General features: G+C 36.4%; 1 protein-coding gene, 1 long non-coding RNA gene and 1 pseudogene across 30 annotated transcripts in view; 1 reads left to right on the plus strand and 2 right to left on the minus strand.

Annotated features, from left to right (window-relative positions):
- Positions 1 to 10,689, plus strand: part of STRADB (STE20 related adaptor beta) — a 28,171-nt gene extending 17,482 nt beyond the window's left edge. For 3 of the 29 annotated variants that reach the window (XM_084998376.1, XM_084998379.1, XM_084998382.1), the window contains 9 exons: positions 148 to 247; positions 2,986 to 3,430; positions 4,748 to 4,856; positions 5,658 to 5,781; positions 6,939 to 7,110; positions 7,413 to 7,517; positions 7,940 to 8,187; positions 9,160 to 9,202; positions 9,861 to 10,689. In XM_084998376.1, coding sequence (XP_084854502.1) covers positions 4,847 to 4,856; positions 5,658 to 5,781; positions 6,939 to 7,110; positions 7,413 to 7,517; positions 7,940 to 8,187; positions 9,160 to 9,202; positions 9,861 to 10,004 — 846 coding nt within the window. In that variant the 5' untranslated portion in view covers positions 148 to 247; positions 2,986 to 3,430; positions 4,748 to 4,846 and the 3' untranslated portion in view covers positions 10,005 to 10,689. Of the gene's footprint in view, positions 1 to 147; positions 248 to 2,985; positions 3,431 to 4,747; positions 4,857 to 5,644; positions 5,782 to 6,938; positions 7,111 to 7,412; positions 7,518 to 7,939; positions 8,188 to 9,159; positions 9,203 to 9,860 lie in introns of all 29 variants that reach the window. The other 26 variants (XM_003133587.6, XM_005654191.4, XM_084998377.1 and 23 more) reach the window with 13 other exon arrangements.
- The window catches only part of LOC146396078 (uncharacterized), a 1,511,729-nt gene that overhangs the window by 1,162,660 nt on the left and 325,037 nt on the right, over positions 1 to 24,032 (minus strand). The window contains exon 3 of the long non-coding RNA XR_014828936.1: positions 20,989 to 21,064. This is a non-coding gene — a long non-coding RNA (uncharacterized LOC146396078). The remainder of the gene's footprint in view (positions 1 to 20,988; positions 21,065 to 24,032) is intronic.
- LOC146396083 (heterogeneous nuclear ribonucleoprotein D-like pseudogene) lies at positions 14,012 to 14,885 on the minus strand (annotated as a pseudogene).

The following is a 24,032-nucleotide window of genomic DNA, read 5'->3' on the forward strand; positions in this document are numbered from 1 at the left end:
TCTTAAGTCACCCTTCAGTGCGTTCCTAATGAGCACTAGTGTTATTTGAAAAGACAGTATCAGTATTTTATATTGGAGTAGGGGACCAAATTGGGGCACCAAAAAAGTTTATACCTATTTTGTTTTCATGTTTTTAAAACAATGTAGGTTGATGAGCCATCCCTTTCCTTGTTGCCTCTATCCACCAGAGCCAGTGAAGTGATCTGTTCCACCAACGTTTCTCACTATGAACTCCAAGTGGAAATAGGTAATAATTCTCAATCTTACATTAATTGACCATTATTGTTAGAAATGAAATTGATGACAAAAAGCTTAATATCTAAATAGGTCTTTTTCCGTTGTTACCCAGAACATAAAATGAAATACTGTGTCAGTCAGATCTCCATAAAATGAATTTTTTTTAAAAACAGTTTTGCCAACTTATAGAATCATTGGCTAGAGAAACAGGCTCGGAAGAAACCAAGAGAAGCTACATGGTTAGAACCATAGCTAGGGCCATAGCATAAGAGCAGCTTAGTTAGTGTACTACTTAATAGGGTACTTTTACCACCAGACATTGGGACCCCACTGGTGAGTTCCAAACTTAACTAAAAAACGTTTCTACTACAAATGGGATTTTAAGTAAGGTTTTAAGTGAGTTTACTGCCCCCACTTCTTTATGTCACTCCATCCACTAATTGACCAAAGCTTAGGCCATTGACCCTCCTATGCCAGGGTCAGGTGACAAGAAAGAATAAGAATTTGACCTTTTTAGAGTTCCCTTGTGGTGCAGCAGGTTAAGGATCTGGTGTTGTCAGTGCAGTGGCTTGGGTTGCTGCTGTGGCATGGATTTGATCCTTAGCTTGGTAACGTCCACATGTCACAGGCATGGCCAAAAAAAAAAAAAAAGGACTTTAACTTTTTCTAAAAATAAGACTGGTTACAAATGCCCCAAAATCAGAAAGGACTTTCAGGTGGTGTCAGTCCAAATAATTACTTCAGTAGGTGACTGAGCAAGGGCTGTTAGAGGAGGTACCATCATATAGTTGTTCTGTGGCTAAACTCAGGAACAAAGGGAGAGTAAGCAGTGATAGGAGATAAATCTGAAAAAGGATGTTTGGAGCACATGGTGAAAGATCTTATGTGGGGTGTGTAGAAGTTCAGATTGTCTGTCAGCCCCTGCAGTGCACCCACTTCATTACTCAAAGGACTTAAAGATAGGTTTGAAATTTATCCTCTGTTGCTAGAGAATCATTGTGGGATAGTGATGATAGCAATAACAACATCTAATAGGCATCAGGCTGAACATTTTATCTGTTATTTTTTTATTTCACCCCTTTACCACTCCCATTTTGCAGATGAGGATCCTGAGGCTCTGAGAATTTAAGTATAGGAATTTAGTCCTATAGTTAGTGACTCAAAACCAAACATTTGTGACTGTAAAGGTATAAGCTCTCAGCTGCAGCACTGTAGTACATTTCTTTTGATAAAATGCTGAATTTAGAAAGACAATTGGCAGCAGTTCTGGGCAGCAACCTGGAAGAGAGAGATCAGTGATTTATAACCAGCAGTATCATCCTTTTCACCTGAGTCTAATTAAAATTTGCAATGTGTGTATCCCATCACAGACCTACTGAATCAAAATTCCTGGTGAATGGGAGCTAGGCACAGGTGTTTGTTTTTTCACTTTTCAGGGCTGCACTTGTGGCACATGGAAGTTCCCTGGCTGGGGGTTGAATCAACTGTAGCTGCTGGCCTACGCCACAGCAACTCAGGATCTGAGCCGTGTCTGCGACCCACACCTCAGCTCATAGCAACACTGGATCCTTAACCCACTGAGGCCGGGGATGGAATTCGCATCCTCATAGATTTGAGTCGGACTCATTACTGCTGAGCCACAATGGGAACTTCCTAGGCACAGGTTTTTGAAGTAGTTACATCAGAAGTTGTGGTACATGTCTTGGTTAAGAATGCAGGGCATAGTGGGGAAGTCACTGTATCTATCCAGGGAAAGAGGACAGGACTTGAGCTAAGACAGTGATGCTAACACTGGGAAGGAAGGGATTAATTTCAGATTAACTTCATTTCAACACTAAAAGTGGCAGAATTTGGTGACTGCAGAGAGAGGGAGGAAACTAACATTTATTAGGTTTCTGTTAATAGGTTACCATTCTAGGTGTTTTTAATTTAAAAACTGACAACATCAAAAGCTAGTGAGTATATCAAGAAACTGCAGTTCTTATACATTGCTTGTGGCTATGCAAAGTGGTTCAGCCACTTTCCAAAAAAGTTTGGCAATTTCTTCTAAGGTTAAACGTATGTAACCCAGCAATCCCACTTGCAGGTATTTGCTAAAGAGAAATGAAAACATATGTCTACTTAAAGATTGTTTTTGACAGCTTCATTTATAGTCATCAAAAATTGAAAATAACCCAAGTATCTATCAACTTATGAATAGATAAAAAATAAGTTGTGGTATATCCATGTAATGGATTATTAACTCTGCAATAGAAAGAAACTATTGAAACACAGATGAACCTCAAAAGTTTTACACTAAGCAAAAGAACTCATACACAAAAGACTATTCTCCTTATGATACTATTTATATGATCAATAAATCACATCAGCAGTTGCCAGAGACTGGGGGTAGTGGATTGTTGACTAACATTGTTTGAATATGTCACAGTTTGTTTACCACATTACAATATTAACCATTACAAGAGGTATTCAGTAGTGTATGGTTGTGTTTTTAATTTGCAGTCCTCTGTCTTGAGCATCATTTCATGCACTTGGCCATTTCTGTGTCTTCTTTTGTGGCTTGCCTATTTAATCTTCCGTCTAATTTTTAATTGGGATGTTTGTCATTTATTAGAGTTGTAAGTTCTTTATATAGTACTCTGAGTATAAGATTTGTTAGACATAAATATTGTTAATACTTCCAATCAGTGGCTTGGCTTCTCATTTTCTTAATAGTGTTTTCTTTTTTTTTTTTTTTGGTCTTTTTAGGGCCACACCTTTGGCATATGAAAGCTCCCAGGCTTGGTCTCAAATTGGCGCTGTAGCTGCTGGCTTATGCCACAGCCACAGCAACTCTGGATCTGAGCCATGTCTGTGACCTATACAAGGACAGCACCATATCCTTGACCCACTGAGCGAGGCCAGGCATCAAACCCGCGTCCTCATGGATACTAGTTGGATTTGTTATCGCTGCGCCACCACAGGAACACTTAACAGTGTTTTCTTAAAGAGCAGGAGTTTTTGATTTTGATGAAGACCAGACTATCAGTTTTTTCCTTTGGTTGCTAATTTGAGTTTTACATCTGATGTAGGAAGAGGATTTGACAACTTGACTTCTGTCCATCTTGCACGACATACTCCTACAGGAACACTGGTCACTGTAAAAATTACAAATTTGGAAAACTGCACTGAAGAACGCCTGAAAGCTTTACAGGTAACAGTACAAAAATATGGTACATTTAATGTAGTGTCTATTTGAGGTGATTACACCTGTAAGAATTTTTTTTCTGCAAATTAATAGTTCTGTTAGAGAAGGGTAGATTTCTTTGCTTTTTTTTTTTTTTGCTTTTTTTTAGGGCCACACCCTTGGCATATGGAGATTCCCTGGCTAGGGGTTGAATCAAAGCTACGGCTCAGCCTACACCACAGACACAGCAACACCAGATCCAAGCCGTGTCTGTGACCTACACCACAGTGCACAGCAACGCTGGATCCTTAACCCACTGAGTAAGGCCAGGGATTGAACCAGCAGCCTCATGGTTCCTAGTCAGATTCATTTCTGCTGCGCCACAACGGGAACTCCAGAGAAGGGTAGCTTTCTTCTAATAAATATGCAATTAAAGAATTAGAGAGAATACCTGGAAGCCAAATCCATGAAAGAACAAATATATTCAAACTTTGGTAACTACTGTAAATCGCTTCAAATGAATAACTTATTCAAAACTTTGGTCAGGAATTTATTTAGATATGCCTTGTCAGTCCCATCACAAGTAGTGATATAAGGAAATAGAAGAAACAAAAGCAAAGTTTCTTTTTCATCCAGCTAAGTAAAATTAGTTTCTGAATTGATAAATTTTAATAGCATTTCAGAAATATTATAATACTGTTTCCATTATCACTCATCATTTTTGATAAAAAGAAAGGATTTTGTTTTGATATTATCCCAATTTTTAAAATATTTATATGTGCACATGTATATTGCACAGAAAAAGACTGGAAGAAATTATACTAAAGTGTTAACAGTAATTCTCTCTGATTTAGTGTCACAAGTGACTTTTTTTTTGGCAGCACCCAAGGCACATGGAAGTTCCCTAGGCCAGGGATGGAACCTGTGCCACAGCAGCAGCCTGAGCTGCTTCAGTGACAACACCAGATCCTTAACCTGCAGCGCCACAAGGGAACTCCTAGAAGTGAGACATTTTAGTATAGTTTTTAAATGTTTCTATCATGAGAACATGAGTATGACCTCTGGAGTCAGATTGTCTAATAAATTCACATCCTACTTTCACTTCTTTTATTACGTACTCTTGGACAAGTTTTCTAACTTATTTTTAAGTGTCCTCTTCCATAAAATGTGATTTATAATATCACATACTTTGTGTAGTGTTGTGAGATTTAAAAGGATAACAGCACTAAAGTTATTGCTTAGTACTAAGCTCTGTTGAGTGTTAGCTGCCACTACTGCTGTAATCTTCATCATGAGGGAAAAAGGTTGTTTTAAAATGTCTTGTCTCTTATATGTCTATCCTAGAAAGCAGTGATTCTATCCCACTTTTTCCGGCATCCTAATATTACAACTTATTGGACTGTTTTCACTGTTGGCAGCTGGCTTTGGGTTATTTCTCCTTTTATGGCATATGGTAAGAAAACTCATTTTAGGTAAAATAATTGATGGTTTAGCCTAGATACTATAATAAGTGTAATCTTAGATTTATGATTCACTACTTTTAATTTATAAATCTGAAGCCAATTCTAGATTTCATGATGTACTTCTATATCTGGTTCATGTTGAATTTTAGTCTTCAGAAAAGAAAGTAGAATGGGTCTGATCATCAGTGAAACCACCACTGATTGCTTCTCCAAGTCCATGCCTTTGTATAAGCTGTCTTTTCCCTTCAGTTTCCTTCCTCTCAGTGGAGAGCTGCTATTATTCAAGGAGAATTAGATTTTCCACTTGTGCATACCATCCCTGTCCTTGTTTCTGTGCATCGTAAACTTATTTCACTGTATTGTAAATATCTGTGTGTGTACCTGTCTCCTTCACTGGACTTGAGCTTCTTGAGGGCAGGATCATGTATGTATTTTTCATTTTGCTGTCCCCAGGTGCTCATAAAATACTAGCACAAAGTAGTGTTCACTAGGTATATTGAATAAATAAATGAATGGATTCTAGATTTAGAAGATATACATACTCACACAGTATGTATTATTTTTCAGTAAAGTTGAAGATTGTTAATTCATTTTCCTGATGTCTAGCATGTTGTTGGAAAGTCTTTTTAAAGATTCTTAAGGGAAAATTACCTTTGCATAGGAAAATGGTTAGACTCTAAAATGTAATGTGGAGTGGCGCGTGGGTGTTTATGGTTGAAAAAAACATTTAAAACAGCTAGAAGCAAAATTATATTCAGTGTTCATTTAAAGATTTCAGGGGTTTCTTTCAGGTTCAGCAAGTCAACTCTTGAGGACTTACTTTCCTGATGGAATGAGTGAAACTTTAATAAGAAACATTCTTTTTGGAGCAGTGAGAGGGTTGAACTATCTGCACCAAAATGGCTGTATTCACAGGTATTTACTTATTTGTGCTTTTTTAGGAAGGAGGAGTTGAATATTAGTATGGAGGGTTAGGGAAGTTGCAAATGAAAATTGAGGGCAGAAGGGCCAGTAGGTACGGTATTGCTCATATTTTATAGTTCATTCACCAGAAATGTTCAGACCACTTCCTTTGTGCCAAGTGCTATGCCCATTGCTGGGGTGGGGTGCCTGTCCTCGTAGAGATCAAGTATCAATAATGAGGGACAAGAGAACCTATCTGTTTGGGGTATAAAGCTGTAAGGAGTGGGATCCTAGTTAACTCTGGTGGTTTTTTTTTTTTTTTTTTTTTTTTTTTTTCTTAAGCAAATAAAGAGCTTCTTTATCTGCCTTTCAGCATTATGTAATGTTTATATCATGTACAAATTGTAACCAAGCTTTGATTTCTTGAACATTTTGCAACACTAGATTATCATACTAAATAGCAGTTCTCTTGTTGCTAGACTATAGGTGCAGAAGTAGTTGGCTGAATATTTAAAACATGGCTGTTCTAAGATACATTAGGACTTTGTTTTCCTTTTTAATTAAGTTACTTTTAAATAAGCTTGTTTTTTGGGAGTTCCCTGGTGGCCTAAGCGGTTAAGGATTCTGTGTTGTCACTGCTGTGGCTTGAGTTTGATCTCTGGCCCAGGAACTTCCACATGCCATGGGTGCGGCCAAAAAATAAAAATAAATGAATAAATAAGCAAACTTGTTTTCTTATTGTTTGTTTCAACCTCCTTCAAGCTTTTTTTCTTACTCTTTGTTGTTTTTTAGCATTCTGGTTAACTGAAGATTTCTAACAGACGATATTGTAATTAATCAAGCTTTTGTCGTACTTTACCGGACCATTGGCCATCCTGCTCTATTAGTTTACAAATTCTGAGTTTAAGATGAAAAATAAGGCTCTTTTATAATTTATTTGTCAAGGGAAATTTTTCTGAGACTGATCTTTATAAATTTTAATGCTGCAAGAGGCTGTCTTTACTGGATAATATTGCACTTAACTTTAAATTCTAACTTTATGCTTCAAATACTATTTTATAAAGAGTGTTTAATTTCCAAGGAAATACATGGATTTATTCTGACCAGATTTTTATTCTTTCCTCATTGGCCAATTTCCTAGTATTTAGGATTGTTTCTTTTTGTTCTAGGAGTATTAAAGCCAGCCATATCCTCATTTCTGGTGATGGCCTAGTGACCCTCTCTGGCCTGTCCCATCTGCATAGTTTGGTTAAGCATGGACAGAGGCATAGGGCTGTGTATGATTTCCCACAGTTCAGCACATCAGTGCAGCCGTGGCTGAGTCCAGAACTACTGAGACAGGTCAGATGTGGCCATTACATTGGGTTGTCTGTGCGTCTTGAGTGTCTTCTGAATTTGACTAAAGGGCAATTGCACCCTTATATTTGGATGGATGAAAAGCTCCCACAAGGCTTCTTTATTCTTTCTTGTCAAAATTATGCTAGGAGTTTTTAAATGTATACCTAATGTATAATATATTAGGTATATTTTGATTTCTCATGAGTTTTTTTCCATTATTATTTACTATCCTTTATCAACGAAGCATATGTATATAACTTTAAAGGGGATTTACACTGAAGGACTTCAAATTAATTGTTCTACAGGATTTACATGGATATAATGTAAAATCAGATATTTACAGCGTTGGGATAACAGCATGTGAATTGGCCAGTGGGCAGGTACCTTTCCAGGACATGCACAGGACTCAGGTAAATACTGCTAAAATTTCTGAACTACTTTCTTTTCATAAGAGCCCTTACATTCTAGGAGTACCTGTCATGGCACAGTGGAAACAAATCTGACTAGGAACCATGAGATTGCAGGTTCGATCGCTGGCCTTGCTCAGTGGGTTAAGGATCTGGCATTGCCTTGAAATGTGGTGTAGGTCATGGATGTGGCTCGGATCTGGTGTTGCTGTGTCTGTGGTATAGGCCGGCAGCAGTAGCTCCAATTGGACCCCTAGTCTGGTAACCTACATATGCCGCGAGTATGTCCCTAAAAAGCAAAAAAAGAAAAGATCCCTACATTCTAGATAAATTCTTTTAAACATCTTTGCCATAGACTTAAGATCCTTATTGTTATTTTAATATTTTGTCTGAAAAGGGTTGAAGGAAATTTTTCTTTCTTTTAGATGTTGTTACAGAAACTGAAAGGTCCTCCTTATAGCCCATTGGATATCATCAGTATTTTCCCTCAATCAGAATCCAGAATGAAAAATTCTCGATCAGGTGTAGACTCTGGGATTGGAGAAAGTGTACATGTCTCCAGTGGAACTCGCACAGTAAATAGTGACAGACTACAAACACCATCCTCGAAAACATTCTCTCCTGCCTTTCTTAGCTTGGTACAGCTCTGTTTGCAACAAGATCCTGAGAAAAGGTAATATCAGTCAGTTCTAAATAGCATAAGTTTTGTGATACTTCCTTTCCACCAAATTAAAATCTTTATCAATCTTTTCATCAAAACACTATAGTCTAATTCAGAAAATACTGGTGCTTAAAGTAAATACAGGCAATGAACAAGTGGGAAGAATACTAGATGTGAAGTCAGAAGACTTGGACTTAAGTCTTGGCTGTAACATTTCCTAATGAAGTGACCTTGTAAAAATCAGTTCTCCTTTCTGTACATTAATTACTACATTTATGTTAAGACATTTTAGAAACTTCAAGCAGTTCAAGAGTGTTAGTTGTCGGTATGGAGTTCCTGTTGTGGCTCAGTGGTTAACGAATCTGACTAGGAACCATGAGGTTGGGGGTTCGATCCCTGGCCTTGCTCAGTGGGTTAAGGATCTGGCATTGCTGTGAGCTGTGGTGTAGGTTGCAGACGTGGCTTGGATCTGGCGTTGCTGTGTCTCTGGTGTAGGCTGGCGGCTACAGCTCTGATTCAACCCCTAGCCTGGGAATCTCCATATGCCGCATGAGCGGCCCAAGAAATGGCAAAAAGACAAAAAAAAAAAAAAAAAAAAAAAAAAAAAAAAGAGTGTTAGTTGCCGGTATTACAATAACTATTATCTTAGATAACTATTAGCATTAGTATTTAGAAAATAAGGTGTGTGTCTTTTTGATCTTTTTTTTTTTTAGCCTCTTAACGCCTAGTGTAGTTCCTTAGAATTAGTAAGTGCATAATAAACGTTAAGTCATGGACCAATTGAATGTTATCTTTAGAATTGATTCTTCTCATTAGTCAAAGTTGAAGCTAAGAGTTTGGCTTCCTGACATATATTGTTTTTCCTTTTAATTTTTGTGTATGGTTTTAGAGCTCTAGACCTAAGTTCTAGTATAGTTTACACAAAAAAATCTATATTCTAATGTGAGGTTCTTTTTTAAAATAATTTTTTCAAAAAAATTTCAGGCCATCAGCAAGCAGTTTATTGTCCCATGTTTTCTTCAAACAGGTGAGATGATCTATTTTATGTTGTCTAGATGTTTTTTTAATACTATTAAAAAGTCATGTCATTTTGTTGGCTTGATGAGACAGTTTCATTACCAAGATTCTTAATAATAACTTTCATACAAGATAGAGTTAAAATCAAGAAAACCCTTTTGGTAGTTCAATTACAGACTTTTTAAAAAATATTTCCATTCTAGAGTTCTCTTATGGCACAGTGGATTAAGGACCAGTGTTGTTGCTACTTTGGTGCAGGGGGTTCAGTTCCTGGCCCGGAAACTTTCACATGCCCCAGGTGCTCCACTCTTTCCCCCCTGCCCTTACACCAAAAAAATAAAAAGAAAATGAAATATTTCCACTTTAAAAAACAAAATGAGTGAAAATATGGAATGTTGTCTTGTATTACTTTATCCTTAGTTTATATTTTGATTAGAGCATTTTGTTTTTCTGTATTGGCTAGAAATGAAGCAAGGGCAAAATAATCTGATAAAAATCCGTTTATTTGGCTGTTACTTCTTAGATGACCAGAATCAGAGGCGTTTTTAAGTGAAAATGCCTAAAAACAATGTAAACACTTTTAACATTTCTTTGAAAGTCACTTTTGCTATTGTAACTAATGTATTGAATTCATGTACCAATAGCCTTATTTTGAGTTTCTTTAACAGATGAAAGAAGAAAGCCAGAGTTCAATACTTTCACTGTTGCCTCCTGCTTATCGCAAGCCATCAATAGCACTGCCTCCAGTGTCACCTTGGACTGAGCCGGAATGTGATTTTCCTGATGAAAAAGACTTAAACTGGGAATTCTAGGGCTGCCAAATCCTTTTATGTCCTTTATACTTGACATTTTCTCCCTGCTGCTTTTTCTTCTGTATTGCTAGGTACAAATACTAGAATTATACTTGAAAATACAGTTGGTGCACTGGAGAATCTGTCATTTAAAACCACTCTGTTCAAAGGAGCGTGAGTTTGTAGCTCCTTTCGTTAGTTCAGAGTGCTATTATAACTCCAGGGAAACTTTGGAATTATGATGTAAGTGCATTTTGTGACATCTTTTCTCAGTTTTTTTCCCCCGAAGCTGTGACTTCTGTTTGATCTCTTAATGTAATTTTTGAGCCAGTTACTTTTTTCAGCGTTTTGCTGCCCTCAGGGGAATGAGTCCTCAGAGGACAGAGCTTCCAAGTACATTTTTTACTTCCAGATTCTCTAGCCTTTTTGATCAGCTGTTGTTACACCAACAGGCTAGTTTATCCTGGCATCAAACCCTTTTTTGGTAGAAAGGAAAATGTTTATATGGTCCCATTTTATTCTGTTAATCCTTATGGTAATATCAAACTGAGCCTCACATTAAATGATTCACTTGAAAATACATAGAGAAGGTGTAATTTGCTTTTTTTATTTTTAAAAGGCTGAAGTAACACTTTTCTACTTATGTAAATTATAGATCCTAAATTCACGCACCCTGTGGGAATTCAATAAAGATTTATTGAATTGAGTTTATGGTTAATAATTTTCTTTGTGTGGTTTGACAAAACTCAAACATAGATTCTAATTTGTTTCACCAAGGGAAGCTCTTTCTCAAACAAAGAGAGTTATTTATATAACCCGTTGCATTGAAGACAACCTGATATTTGAGTCAATGGAGACAGAAGATCTTCCAGCCCTTTATGTGATTATTCTTGCTCCTATAGGGGAGATGACATGGAGATCTTAGTGGTTTTACCTTACTGACAGAAGAGATATGCTGTCTTAAAAAGAGTATGTAGTTTGAACTGTGACAAGTTGAGACTTATCTCAATTAGTAGATTTTCTTAATTTGCACTTTATTTAACATTACATAAAAAATTATTTTTATGGGAATTCCTGTTGTGGCTCAGCGGGTTGTGGACCCAGTGTTGTCTCCGTGAGGTTGCGGGTTCAATCCCTGGCCTCACTCAGTGGGTTAAGGATCCGGTGTTGCCACAAGCTGTGGCATGGGTTGCAGATGTGGCTCAGAATCCGGTGTTGCTGTGGCATAGGCCCTAGCTACAGCTCCGATTTGATCTCTGGTCTGGGAACTTTCACATGCCACAGGTACAGCCATAACAAAAAATACTTTGAAATGATTCTTTTAAGACTAAAAATTAAAACCAATGAAACAAATAATGTACGAATTAATAATTTGAAACACAAACCATTTCATGTTTATTGGCCAGCCCCCCCACCCCCCAAGAATGTCTAGGTTCTTCCAATAGGTAAGCCACAAAAACTTGCCAAAGTGGAGGAGAGAGAGGAGATGAGTCCCAGTTGAGGCTTTGAGATCACCTGTAGTAGTAGTGGGGGCTATGATTAATTCCATTAACCACCTCCTCTGAAATTTCCCTTCAGCAAGAGGTGTTCACGGGAACCACAAAGGAGGTTTTGCCAATCTGTGTGGAGAGTCTTGTGTACTGCAAGAGGTGGACTGTGGAGGCAGGAAGCAGTGCCTCTTAGGTCTACTATATTAGGATTCTCCAGAGAAACAGAATCAATGATATATATATATATATATATATATATATATATATATATATATATATATATATATATCTCAATATTAGATATATATATATAATTTTCTGTGTACCTGAAACTAACAGATTCTTTTCTGTTATAGGTTATTATAAAATATTGAATATAGTTCCCCGTGCTATTCAGTAGATCCTTGTTTATCTGTTTTATATATAGCAGTGTGTATCTGTTAATCCCAAACTCCTAATTTTCGCTCCCCATGCTTGCCCCTTTGGTAACCCTAAGTTTGTTTTCTATATATGAATCTGTTCCTGTTTTGTAAATAGGTTCATTTGTACTATTTTTCAGATTCCACATATGAGTGATATCATGTAATATTTGTCTTTCTTGTCTGACTTCATTTAGTATGATAATTCATGTTGCTGCAAGATGGCATTATTTCATTCTTTTTTGTGGCTAATATTCCGTTTATATATACATAAATACACATATGTGTGTATACACACATACACACCTTCTTTATCCATTAATCTGTTGGTGGACACTTGGGTTGCTTCCACATCTTGACTGTTGTAAACAGTGATGCTGTGAACACATTGGGGTCATGTATCTTTTTGAATTACAGAGTTTTTGTCTTTTCTGGATATATGCCCAGGAGTAAGATTGCTGGATTGTGTGGTAACTCTTATTTTTTTAAGGAACCTCAATACTGTTCATAGTGGCTGCATCAATTTACATCCCCACCAGGAATGTAGGAAGGCTATCTTTATTTTCTCCACACCCTCTCCAGCATTTATTACTGTAGACTTTTTGATGATGGGCATTCTGACCAGTGTGAGGTGACACCTCATGATCGTTTTGATTTGCATTTCTCTAATAATTAGTGATGTGGAGCATCTTTTCATGTGCCTGTATTCCATCTGAGTGTTGTCTTTGGAGTAATGTCTGTTTAGGTCTTCTGCCCATTTTTGATTGTTTGGTTTTTTTTAAATTGAGCTTTATGAGCTATTTTTATATACTTTGGAAATTAAGCCATTGTCAGTTGCATTGTTTGCTAATAGTTTCTCCCATTCTGCAGATTTTCCTTTAATTTTGTTTATGGTTCCCTTTGCTGTGCAGAAGCTTATGTTTGAATAGATCCCATTTGTTTGTTTGTTTGTTTTGTTTTTTTTGCTGTATTTCTTTTGCATTGGGAGACTGACCTAAGGAAACCTTGCTATGATTTATGTCTGAGAATGTTTTGCTTATGTTCTCTTCTAGGAGTTTCATGGTGCCCTATCTTTAAGTCTTTAAACCATTTTGAGTTAATTTTTGTGTATCATATGAGGGAGTGTTCTAATTTCATTGAACTTTCCCAGCTTTCCCAACACCACTTGCTAAAGAGACTGTCTTTTCTCCATCATATACTCTCGCCTTTTTTGTTGAAGATTAATTCACTATAGGTGTGTGTGTTTATTTCTGGGCTCTCTTCCATTCTATTGATCCATATATATTTTTTGTGCCAATACCACACGGTTTGGATTGCTATAGCTTTGTAGTATTGTCTGAAGTCTGGGAGGGTTATGTCTTCTGCTTTGTTCTTTTTCCTCAGGATTTCTTTGGCAATTCTGGAACTTATATATAGTTCCATATAATTTTAGGATTATTCTAGTTCTATGAAAAATGTCATGGGTAATTTGCTAGGGATTGCATTAAATCTCTAGATTGTTTTGGGTAGTATGGCCATTTTAACCATATTACTTCTTCCAGTCCAAGAGCACTCTCTCTTTAAATCATTTTAAATTTCCTTTATCAGTATTTTATAGTTCTCAGCATGTAAGTCTCTTACTTCCTTGGTCAAGTTTTTCCTAAGTGTTTTATACTTTTTGATGTAATCTTAAAAGGGATTTTTTTTTTACTTATATTTCATTGTTAGTATAAAAAAATGCAGTTGATTTCTGTATGTTATCTTGTATCCTGCTACCTTGCTGAATTCATTTATCTTTTGGAAGAGTTTGAGAATAATTGGCATAAGTTCTTCTTTGCATGTTTGGTAGAATTTCCCAGTGAAGCCATCCAGTCTTAGGATTTTGTTTGCAGGGAGTTTATTACAGATTCAGTTTCACTTCTAATGATCAGTCTGTTCACATTATCTATTTTTTTTAACACATAAGGAAGCAGTTATTTGAGGTTTGACATGAAATAATACAAATAAAATTTGTATAAACACATTCACATTGTCATAACAGATAGCAAAAGACAAACTGAAAAAATTGGTGGCTATATATAGTTGGACACTGTTGTGTATTGTACACTAGAAAGTCTTTTACAAAATAATTAGATCAACAGAAGACCAATCTTCAGTGTTGTCCTGCAAGTTGGGTTACTTTAGAAATCTCCTGTTTTTTCTAGTATTTCCCTTTAGTATGGCTGGTAATTGTTTTGGTGATTTACATCCTCTCGAGATACCTTGCCATAGGTGTTCTGTTGAACACTGTAGTCTGCATATCCCTGTCCATAGCTATAGTTCCCATAGTTATAATCAGTATAGTCATAACTGCCATAGCCACTATAGTTCTGATCACCACCATAGGCAGTATTGTAATTTCCATGTGCTTGCATAGTATTTAACTAAGGTCCTAGTTCCAGTTTCAGTCCTGACCTCAGCCACAACCCCTAGTACCACCTTGTCAACCCAATGCAGTACCTCTTCCTCATTTACATTGTTGTAATTACCTCCTATATATGTCTTTGGGTTGTGCAACTTTGATTTCATACTTTGCAGAACCAATTCGATGATGTCTGCTTTCTAACAACTTTACTGGTTCTTTATCTGTATATGTAATAAAATCCTTTTGTTTTTGTATCTATGGGATATTCAATATTTTCAGTCTCTCCGTAGGCTCCAAAATAAGAAATTTGTTCTTGAGAAATAAGTATCTGGGCTCAGTCCATCAACAAAAACCTTTTTAGGGGTTTCTTCCCTTTAAAAAAATAAAGTTTTGGCCCTTTTAAGTTCTGTCTATTTGCCATCCAGTTTAAGTTCCAAAACCTTAGCAGCAGTAGCAGGATCTTTGAAAAGCACAAATCCAAATCATCTTGATCTTCCAGTGAGTGGATCTGTTTTAATTATGCAGTCTACAGCTTTCCCAAATCAAGACAAATATTCATCCAGATCTTGCTTGTATCCTAGCTCAAGCCTCTCATAAGTGTTTTATCATCTTCTCACTGATTCTTGCCTTGATCTTGGATCCCTATGCAAATTCCTTGTTTCTACACTCCTTCAGTGTTCTCCATGATGGTGGAATTGTTAGCCCCAGGGTGTGGGTGCACAGTCTGAGTCTTGGCAATACAGGCAACAGAGCTTTGTATGGAGCTGGGTTTAAAATGGCAGCTTAAAAGATTATTTCTTCTTGATGCAGTTTTGATGGGCTATATACTTGTAGAAACTTGTCCATTTCTTCTAGATTGTCCAAATTGTTGGCATATAATTGTTCATAATGTTGTCTTGTGATTTTTGGTATTTTTGTGGTATCAGTTATTTCTCCTGTTTCATTTCTTATTTTATTAGCATCCTTTCCCTGGTGAGCCTCGCTAGAAGTTTGTGGATTTTGTTTTTCCTTTCAAAAAACTGGCTCTTGGTTTTATTGACTTCTTCCATTTTTGTTTTCAAATCTCTTATTTCCTCTCCAATCTTTATTATTTCCTTCTACTGACTTTAGATTTGTTCGTCTTTTTTCCAGTTCTTTTAAGGTGGTAGGTTAGGTTGTTTACTTGGGATTTTTCTTGTTTTTAGAGGAAGGCCTATGTTGCTATGAACTTCCCTCTTAAGACAGCTTTTGCTGCATCCATAGGTCTTATGTGGTTGTGTTTTTATTTCATTTGTCTCAAGAAATTTTTTGATTTCCTCATTAACCCATTGGTATTTTAGAAGCATGTCATTGAGTCATGTCATTGAGTCTCTATATAATCATTTTTTTTCCTCCTTTTTCTGTGGTTGATTTCTAGTTTCATGCTGTTGTGGTCAGAGAAGTTGCTTGAAATAATTTCTATACTCTTTTTTTTAATTTTAGGGCCCCACCCACAGCATATGGAAGTTCCCAAGCTAGGGGTCGAATTGGAGCTGTAGCTGCTAGCCTATACCACAGCCACAGCAATACCAGATCTGAATCACATCTGCAACCCTACACCACAGCCAGAGCAATACTAGATCTGAATCGCATCTGCAGTCTACACCACAGCTCACAGCAACGCTAGATCCTTAACCCACTGAGCAAGGCCAGGGATCAAACTTGTGTCCTCATGGATGCTAGACAGACTCATTTCTGCTGAGCCACGATGGGAACTCTGAAATAATTTCTATACTCAAATTTGTTGAGGCCTTTTTTTTGTGTCCTTGTGTGTGGTCTGTCCTGGAGAATGTTACATGTGTGCTTGAAAAGAATATGTGAAAAGTGTGCATTCTGGGTTTTTTTTTTAATATTTTGAAGATATTAAATCTAACTGTTCTATTGTGATAATTAGGATCTCTGTTGCCTTACTGATTTTCTTTCTGTCTGAAGGATTTGTCCATTGATATCAGTGTGGTGTTAAAGTCTCCCACTATTATTGTATTACTGTCAGTTTCTCCCTTTATTTATTTACTTACTTATTTTTGTCTTCTTAGGGCCACACTCATGGCATATGGAGGTTCCCAGGCTAGGGGTCAAATTGGAGCTATGGCTGCTGGCCTATGCCACAGCCACAGCAATGCCAGATCCAAGCCATGTCTGCAAACTACACCACAGCTCATGGCAACACTGGATCCTTAACCCACTGAGCAAGGCCAGGGATTGAACCTGTGTCCTCCTGGGTACTAGTCAGATTCGTTTATGCTAAGCCACAGCAGGAACTCCCAGTTTCTCCCTTTATATATGTTACTATTCATTTTATGTATTTAGGTGCTCCTATATTGAGTGCATATATGTTAACAAGTGTAATATCCTCTTCTTGTACTGATGCTTTTATCTTTATAAAGTATCTTTCTCTCTCTCTTTTTAAAGGCTGCACTTGCAGCATATGGAAGTTCCCAGACTAGAGGTCAAATCAAAGCTGTAGCTGCTGGCCTGCACCACAGCTACAGCAATGCCACATCTGAGCCACATTTGTGACCTATGGCGCAGCTCACAACACCCCTGGATCCTTAACCCACTGAGTGAGGCCAGGGGTTGAAACTGCATCCTTGTGGATACTAGTTGGGTTCATAACTTGCTGAACCACAACAGGAACTCTTTCTCTTTCTTTATGGCCTTTGTTTTAAAGTATATTTTGCCTGATATGAGTATTGCTACCCCTACTTTTTTTGTCATTTCCATTTGCATGAAATTTCTTTTTCCATGCCCTCACTTTCAATCTATGTATGTCCTTTGTCCTAAAGTAGGTCTCTCATGGACAGCATCTTGTAGATTCTTGTTTAATTATCCAATCTCCTACTCTGTGTCTTTGGATTGGAGTATTTAGTCCGATGACATTTAAGGTAATTATTGACAGGTATGTATTTATTGCATTTAAAAAATTGTTCTAGTTTATTTTGTATTCCTTCTCTGTTCTTTTTCTTGTTTTTCCTTTTGTGGTTTGATGATTTTCTGATGATGCTTGAATTCTTTTTGGTTTTTGTGAATCTATAGTATGTTTTTGATTTGTGGTTACCCTGGCTTTCAAGTATGTTAACACATTATCTGCTTGCTTTAGACTGGTAGTCATGTAAGCTCAAACACATTCTAAAAAAATCTACATTTTCTTACTCCCCTCCTCCACATTTTATGATTTTTATGTTCTATTTATTTACATCTTCATATTTATCCTTTTGCTGTTCATTGTAGTTATAATTGCATTCACAAAATTTTTTGATGTTTTTTAATCTATGTATTGGCTTATATAAATAGTCTATGATCCTTTTATATATTTGCTTTTTCTATTGTGATTTTCCCATTTACTATAGGTTCTTCTTTTCTATTTAGAGAAGACTTTTCAATATTTCTTTTTAGTAAAGGTTTAGTATTGTTATATTCTTTTAGTTTTTGCTTGTCTGAAAAATTCTTTCTCCTATTCTAAATGAGAGTCTTGCTGGGTAGCATATCCTAGGTTGCAGGTTTTTCCCTTTCAGGATTTTGAATATATTTTGCCACTCCCTTTTGGCCTGCAAAGTTTCTGTAGAGAAATCAGCTGATAGGTTTATGGGGCTTCCCCTGTACCTAACAGTGTTTTTCTCTTGCTACCTTTAAAATCCTCTCTTTGTCTTTACATTTTGCCATTTTAATTATGCCGTGTCTTATTGCAGGTTTGTTTTGGCTCATCTCTAGTACCTGGATAGCTGTTTCCTTTTTTAGGTTTGGGAAGTTTTCAGTGATAATTTCTTCAGATATATTTTAGATCTCCTGTTCTCTTTCTTGTGCTCCTGGGATCCTTTTATGCATAGTTTGGCATGCTTTATATTATCATATAGGTCTTGTATGTTGCTTTCTTTCCTCTTTTTTTTTTTTAAATTTGCCCTTCTGTGTGCTATTCTTTTTTTTTTTTTCCCACATTATCCTCCATCCTGATCCATCACAAGTGATTGGATATAATTCCCTGTGTTTATAGCAGGATCCCATTGCTGACTACAAATGCAAATTTTCATATACTAATGCCAGACTCCCAATCCATCCCACTCCCTCCCCCACCCCCTGGCAAACACAAGCCTGCTCTCCATGTCCATGATCTGTTTCTGTATTGTAGATAGACCATTTGTCCACATTTTAGATTCCACATATAAGTGATATTGTATTGTATTTGTCTTTTCTCTTTCTGACTTACTTCACTCAACATGAGAGTCTCTAGTTCCATCCACGTTGCTGCAAATGGCATTATTTTGTCCTTTTTATGGCTGAGTAGTATTTCATTGTATATATTTACTACATATTCTTAATCCATTCATCTGTCAGTGGGCATTTAGGTTGTTTCCATGTCTTGGCTATTGTGAATGAACACATGGGTGCATGTATCTTTTTCAAGGAAAGTTTTGTCTGGATATATGCCCAGGAGTGGAATTTCTGGGTCGTATGGTAGTTCTATATTTAGATTTCTGAGGTATTTCCATACTGTTTTCCATATGGTTGTACCAATTTATGTTCCCACCAACAGTGAAGAAGGGTTCCCTTTTCTCCAAACCCCCTCCAGCATTTGTTATTTGTTGACTTGTTAATGATGGCCACTCTAACTGGTGTGAGGTGGTACCTTACTGTTGTTTTGATTTGTATTTCTCTAATAATTAGTGATGTTGAACATTTTTTCATGTGCCTGTTGGCCATGTGTATTCTTCTTTGGAGAAATGTCTATTTAGATCTTCTGCCCATTTTTCAATTGGGTTGTTTTTTGTTTTTTTGATGTTGAGTTGTATGAGCTGTTTGTATATTTTGGAAATTAAACCTTTGTCAGGTGAGTCATTTGCAAAAATTTTCTCCCATTCTGTGGGTTGTCTTTTCAGTTTTTTAAAATGGTTTCCTTTTCCGTGCAGAAGTTTTTGAGTTTAATTAGACCCCATTGGTCTTTATTGTCTTTTTTCTAGGTTGTAGGACAAACAAGATTTTGCTGTGATTTGTGTCAAAGAGCATTCTGCCTGTGTTTTCTTCTAGAAATTTTATAGTATCTGGCCTTACATTTAGGTATTTAATCCATTTTGTGTTTATATTTGTGTATGGAGTTAGAAAATGTTCTAGTTTCATTCTCTTACATGCATTTGTCCAGTTTTCCCAGCACCATTTATTGAAGAGACTACCTTTCTTCCACTGTATGTTCTTGCCTCCCTTGTCATAGATTGGTTGACCGTAGGTGCTTGAGTTTATTTCTGGGCTTTCTATCCTGTTCCATTGATCTCTATTTCTTTTTTTGTGTGTGTGTGCCAGTACTACACTGTTTTGATGACTAGCTTTATAGCAGAGTCTGAAGTCAAGTAGCCTGATTCCTCTAGTTCTGTTTTTTTCTTTTCAATATTGCTTTGGCTATTACAGGTCTTTTGTATTTTCATACAAATTTTAAAATACTTTGGAGTTCCCGTCGTGGCTCAGTGGTTAGTGAATCTGACTAGGAACCATGAGGTTGCGGGTTCCATCCCTGCCCTTGCTCAGTGGGTTAACAATCCGGCGTTGCCGTGAGCTGTGGTGTAGGTCACAGATGTGGCTTGGATCCCGTGTTACTGTGGCTCTGGTGTAGGCCAGTGGCTACAGGTCTGATTTGACCCCTAGCCTGGGAACCTCCATATGCTGTGGGAGCGGCCCAAAGAAATAGCAAAAAGACAAAAAAAAAAAAAATTTTTTTAAAATATTTTGTTCTTGATCGGTAAAGAGTGTCATTGGTAATTTGATAGGGATTGCATTAAATCTTGACATTGCCTTAGGGAGAATTGTCATTTTGACTATGTTGATTCTTCCAGTTTCTATTGATTTCTTTTCTGATCTTTATGATTTCCTTATATTGATGTTAGGCTTTGCTTGTCTTTTTCTAATTCTTTCAGGTGGTATATTAGGTTTGTTGATTTGGGATTTTTCTTTTTTGTAGAAGGCCTGTATTGCTATGAACTTCCCTCTAAGAACTGCCTTTATGGAATCCCATAGATTTTTGTTTTGTGTGGTTGTGTTTTCATTGTTGTTTGTCTTGAGGTAAATTTTAATTTCTTTTTTATTTCCTCAACTTACTGGTCTTTTAGTAGCATGTTGTTTAGTCTCCATGTAGTCAGTTTTTTCTCATTTCTTTTCCTATGGTTGATTTCTAGTTTCATGATACTGTGGTCAGAGAAGATGCTTGAAATAATTTCTATACTCTTAAATTTGTTGAGGTTAGTTTTGTGCCCCAGTATGTGGTCAATTCTAGAGAATATTCCATGTGCACTTGAAAATAATTATATTCTGGTTTTTTTGGATGTAATGTCCTGAAAATATCAATTGAGGCTAACTGTCCTCTTGTGTCATTTATGATCTCTGCTGCCTTGTTGATTTTCTGTCTAGAGGATCTGCCCGTAGATGTGAGTGAGGTGTTAAATGCTCCTACTATAATTGTATTCCCATCATTTTCTCCTTTTATGTCTGTTAGTATTCATTGAAGGTATTTGGGTGCTTCTATATTAGGGGCATATATATTGATGAGTGTAATATCCTCTTCCTGAATTGATCCTTTGTCATTAGTGTCCTTCTTTATCTTTCTTTATGGCCTTTTTTTTTTTTTTTTTGGTCTTTTTGCCATTTCTTGGGCTGCTCCCGCGGCATATGGAGGTTCCCAGGCTAGGGGTTGAATCGTAGCTATAGCTGCTGGCCTACACCAGAGCCACAGCAGCGCAGGATCCGAGCCACATCTGTGACCTACACCACGGCTCATGGCAACGCCGGATCCTTAACCCACTGAGCAAGGGCAGGGATGGAACCCGCAACCTCATGGTTCCTAGTCGGATTCGTTAACCACTGTGCCACCACGGGAACTCCTATAGCCTTTGTTTTAAAGTCTATTTTTCTGATACGAGTATTGCAACTCCCACTTTACTGTCATTTCCATTTGCATGAAATTTCTTTTTCCATCTCCTCACTTTTAGTTTATATGTATCTTTTATATGTGTTGCTAAGGTGAGTCTCTTATAGGCAGCATATTGTTGGCTCTTGTTTCTTTTTATCCAGTCTGCCACTCTGTCTTTTGATTGTAGCATTTAGTCCATTGATATTTAAGTTAATTATTGATAAATATATACCTATTGCCATTTTAAACTTTATTTTCCAATTGATTGTATGCTTTTCCTTTGTTCCTTTATTTTTCTTTTTTTTGGTTGGTTTATTTCCTTTTATTTTATACTTGTGTTTTCTTTTTCGTTTTCATGAATGTATTGTTTGGTTTTGATTTGTGGTTGCCATATTTTTCGCATGTGTTACTTCTTCCAGTATCTTATTACTTTAGAACTGATTTTCATATAGGCTCAACACATTTTTAAAAAAGAATCTAGATTTTCTCACTCTTCTTCCCACATTTTGTGAGTTTGATGTCCTTTTTTACATCTTCATGTTTATCCTTTTGCTCTTCCATATATGTATCATCACTTTCACAAATAGGTTTTTTTCCCTTTTTGATCTGTATACTGGTCTATTTAAGTGATTACTTTGCAATTATGATTTCCTCCATCCTGTATCTTCTTACTTCGTTCCAATTTAGAAGAGAATTTTCAGTATTTCTTTTAGAATGGGTCTAGCATTGCTGTATTCTTTTAGTTTTTGTTAGTTGGAGAAATTAGTTATTTGTCTTCCTATTTTGAATGATAATCTTGCTGGGTAGAGTATTCTAGGCTGCAAATTTTTCTCTTTTATTTTTATTTTTTAAACTCAATGAATTGTATTGTTTTTATAGTTGTACAGCCATCATCACAACCTAATTTTACATTTCCATCCAAACCCCCATTCCATCCCTCCCCTTTCAAACTGTCTTCTTTGGTAACCATAAGTTTTTCAGTCTGTGAGTCAGTTTCTATTCTGCAAAGACATTCATTGTGTCCTTTTTTTAGATTCCACATATAAGTGATAACATGATATTTGTGTCTGTCTAACTTCACTTAGCATGGTAATTTTCTGGGTCCATCCATGTTGCTGCAAATGACATAATTTCATTCCTTTTTATGGTTGAGTAATATTCCATTGTGTGTATATACTTTATCTTCTTTATCCACTCCTCTGTTGATGGACATTTCAGTTGCTTCCATGTCTTGGCTATTGTATATAGCTCTGCAATGAACATTGGGATACATGTATCTTTTCAAGGCATGGTTTTCTCTGGATAGATGCCCAGGAGTGGGATTGCTGGATCAAATGGGAATTCAGTTTTAATTTTTTTGAGGAATCCCCATGCTATTTTCCATGGTGGTTGCACCAACTTACATTCCCAACAACAGTGTAATAGCGTTCCCCTTTTTCCACACTCTCTCCAGAATTTATTGTTTGTAGACTTTTTGATGATGGCCATTCTGGTTGGTGTAAAATGGTACCTCAGAATAGTTTTTGATTTGCATTTCTCTAATAATGAGTGATGTTGAACATCTTTTCATGTGTTTTTTGGCCATCTGTATGTCTTCTTTGGAGAATTGTTTGTTTAGATATTCTACCTATGTATTTGATGGTGTTCTTTGTTTTTTCACTATTGAGCAGCAGAAAGTGTTTTTATATTTTTGAGATTAATCCCTTCTCAGTCTGTTTATTTGCAAATATTTTCTCCCACTTCCATGGATTGTCTTTTTGTTTTGTTTATGATTTCCCTTGCTGTGCAAAAATTTTGAATTTAATTAGGTCCCATGTGTTTTATTTTTGTTTTTATTTTTGTTATTCTAGGGGGTGTATCTGAGAAGATATTGCTTTGGTTTATGTCAGAGAGTGTTTTTGGCCTATGTTTTCCTCTAAGAGTTTTATAGTATCCGGTTGTATATTTAAGTCTTTAATCCATTTTGAGTTAATTTTTGAGTATGGTATTAGAGAGTGTGCTAATTTAATTCCTTTAATGTAGCAGTCCGGTTTTCCCATTACCATATGTTGAAGGCACTAGATTATCTCCATTCTATTTTTTTTTTTTTTTTTTTGCCTCCTTTGTCATAGAGTAGTTGACCATAGTTAGGTGTGTTTGATTCTAGGCTTTGTATCCTGTTCCACTGATCTATATTTCTGTTTTTGTGCCAGTACCATACTGTTTTGATGACTGTAGCTTGTAGAATGATATGAAGTCGGGGAGCCTGACTCCTCCAGCTCCATTTTTCTTTCTCAGGATGGCTTTGGCCATTCTTGGTCTTCTGTGTTTCCAAGCAAACTTTAAAATATTTTGTTCTGGTTCTGTGAAAAATACCATTGGTAATCTGATGGGGATTTCATTGAATCTGTAGATTGCCTTGTCTAGTATAGTCATTTTGACAACATTGATTCTTCTAGTCCAAGAGCATGGTATATCTTGTCATCTGTTTGTGTCATTTTGATTTCTTTCATCAGCTTCTTATATTTTTCGGAGTGTAGATCTTTTGGCTCTTTAGGTATTCCTAGGTATTTTATTCTTTTTGATGCAATGGTAAATGGGATTGTTTCCCTAATTTCTCTTTCTCATCTTTCATTGTCAGTATATAGAAATGCCATATATTTCTGTGTATTAACTTTGTATCCTGCAACTTTGTCAAATTCATTGATGAGCTCTAACAGTTTTCTAATAGTGTCATTAGGATTTTCTATGTATAGTATCATGTCATCTACAAATAGTGATAATTTAACTTCTTCCTTTCCAAGTTGGATTCCTTTTATTTCTTTTTCTTCTCTGATTGCCTTGGCTAGGACTTCCAGAACTGTGTTGAAC

Source organism: Sus scrofa, chromosome 15, assembly GCF_054392235.1.
Source record: "Sus scrofa isolate SSC_HxYL_T2T_F1_AM1 chromosome 15, Sscrofa_HxYL_maternal_Yorkshire_Landrace_v2.0, whole genome shotgun sequence".
Lineage (NCBI taxonomy): Eukaryota > Metazoa > Chordata > Mammalia > Artiodactyla > Suidae > Sus > Sus scrofa.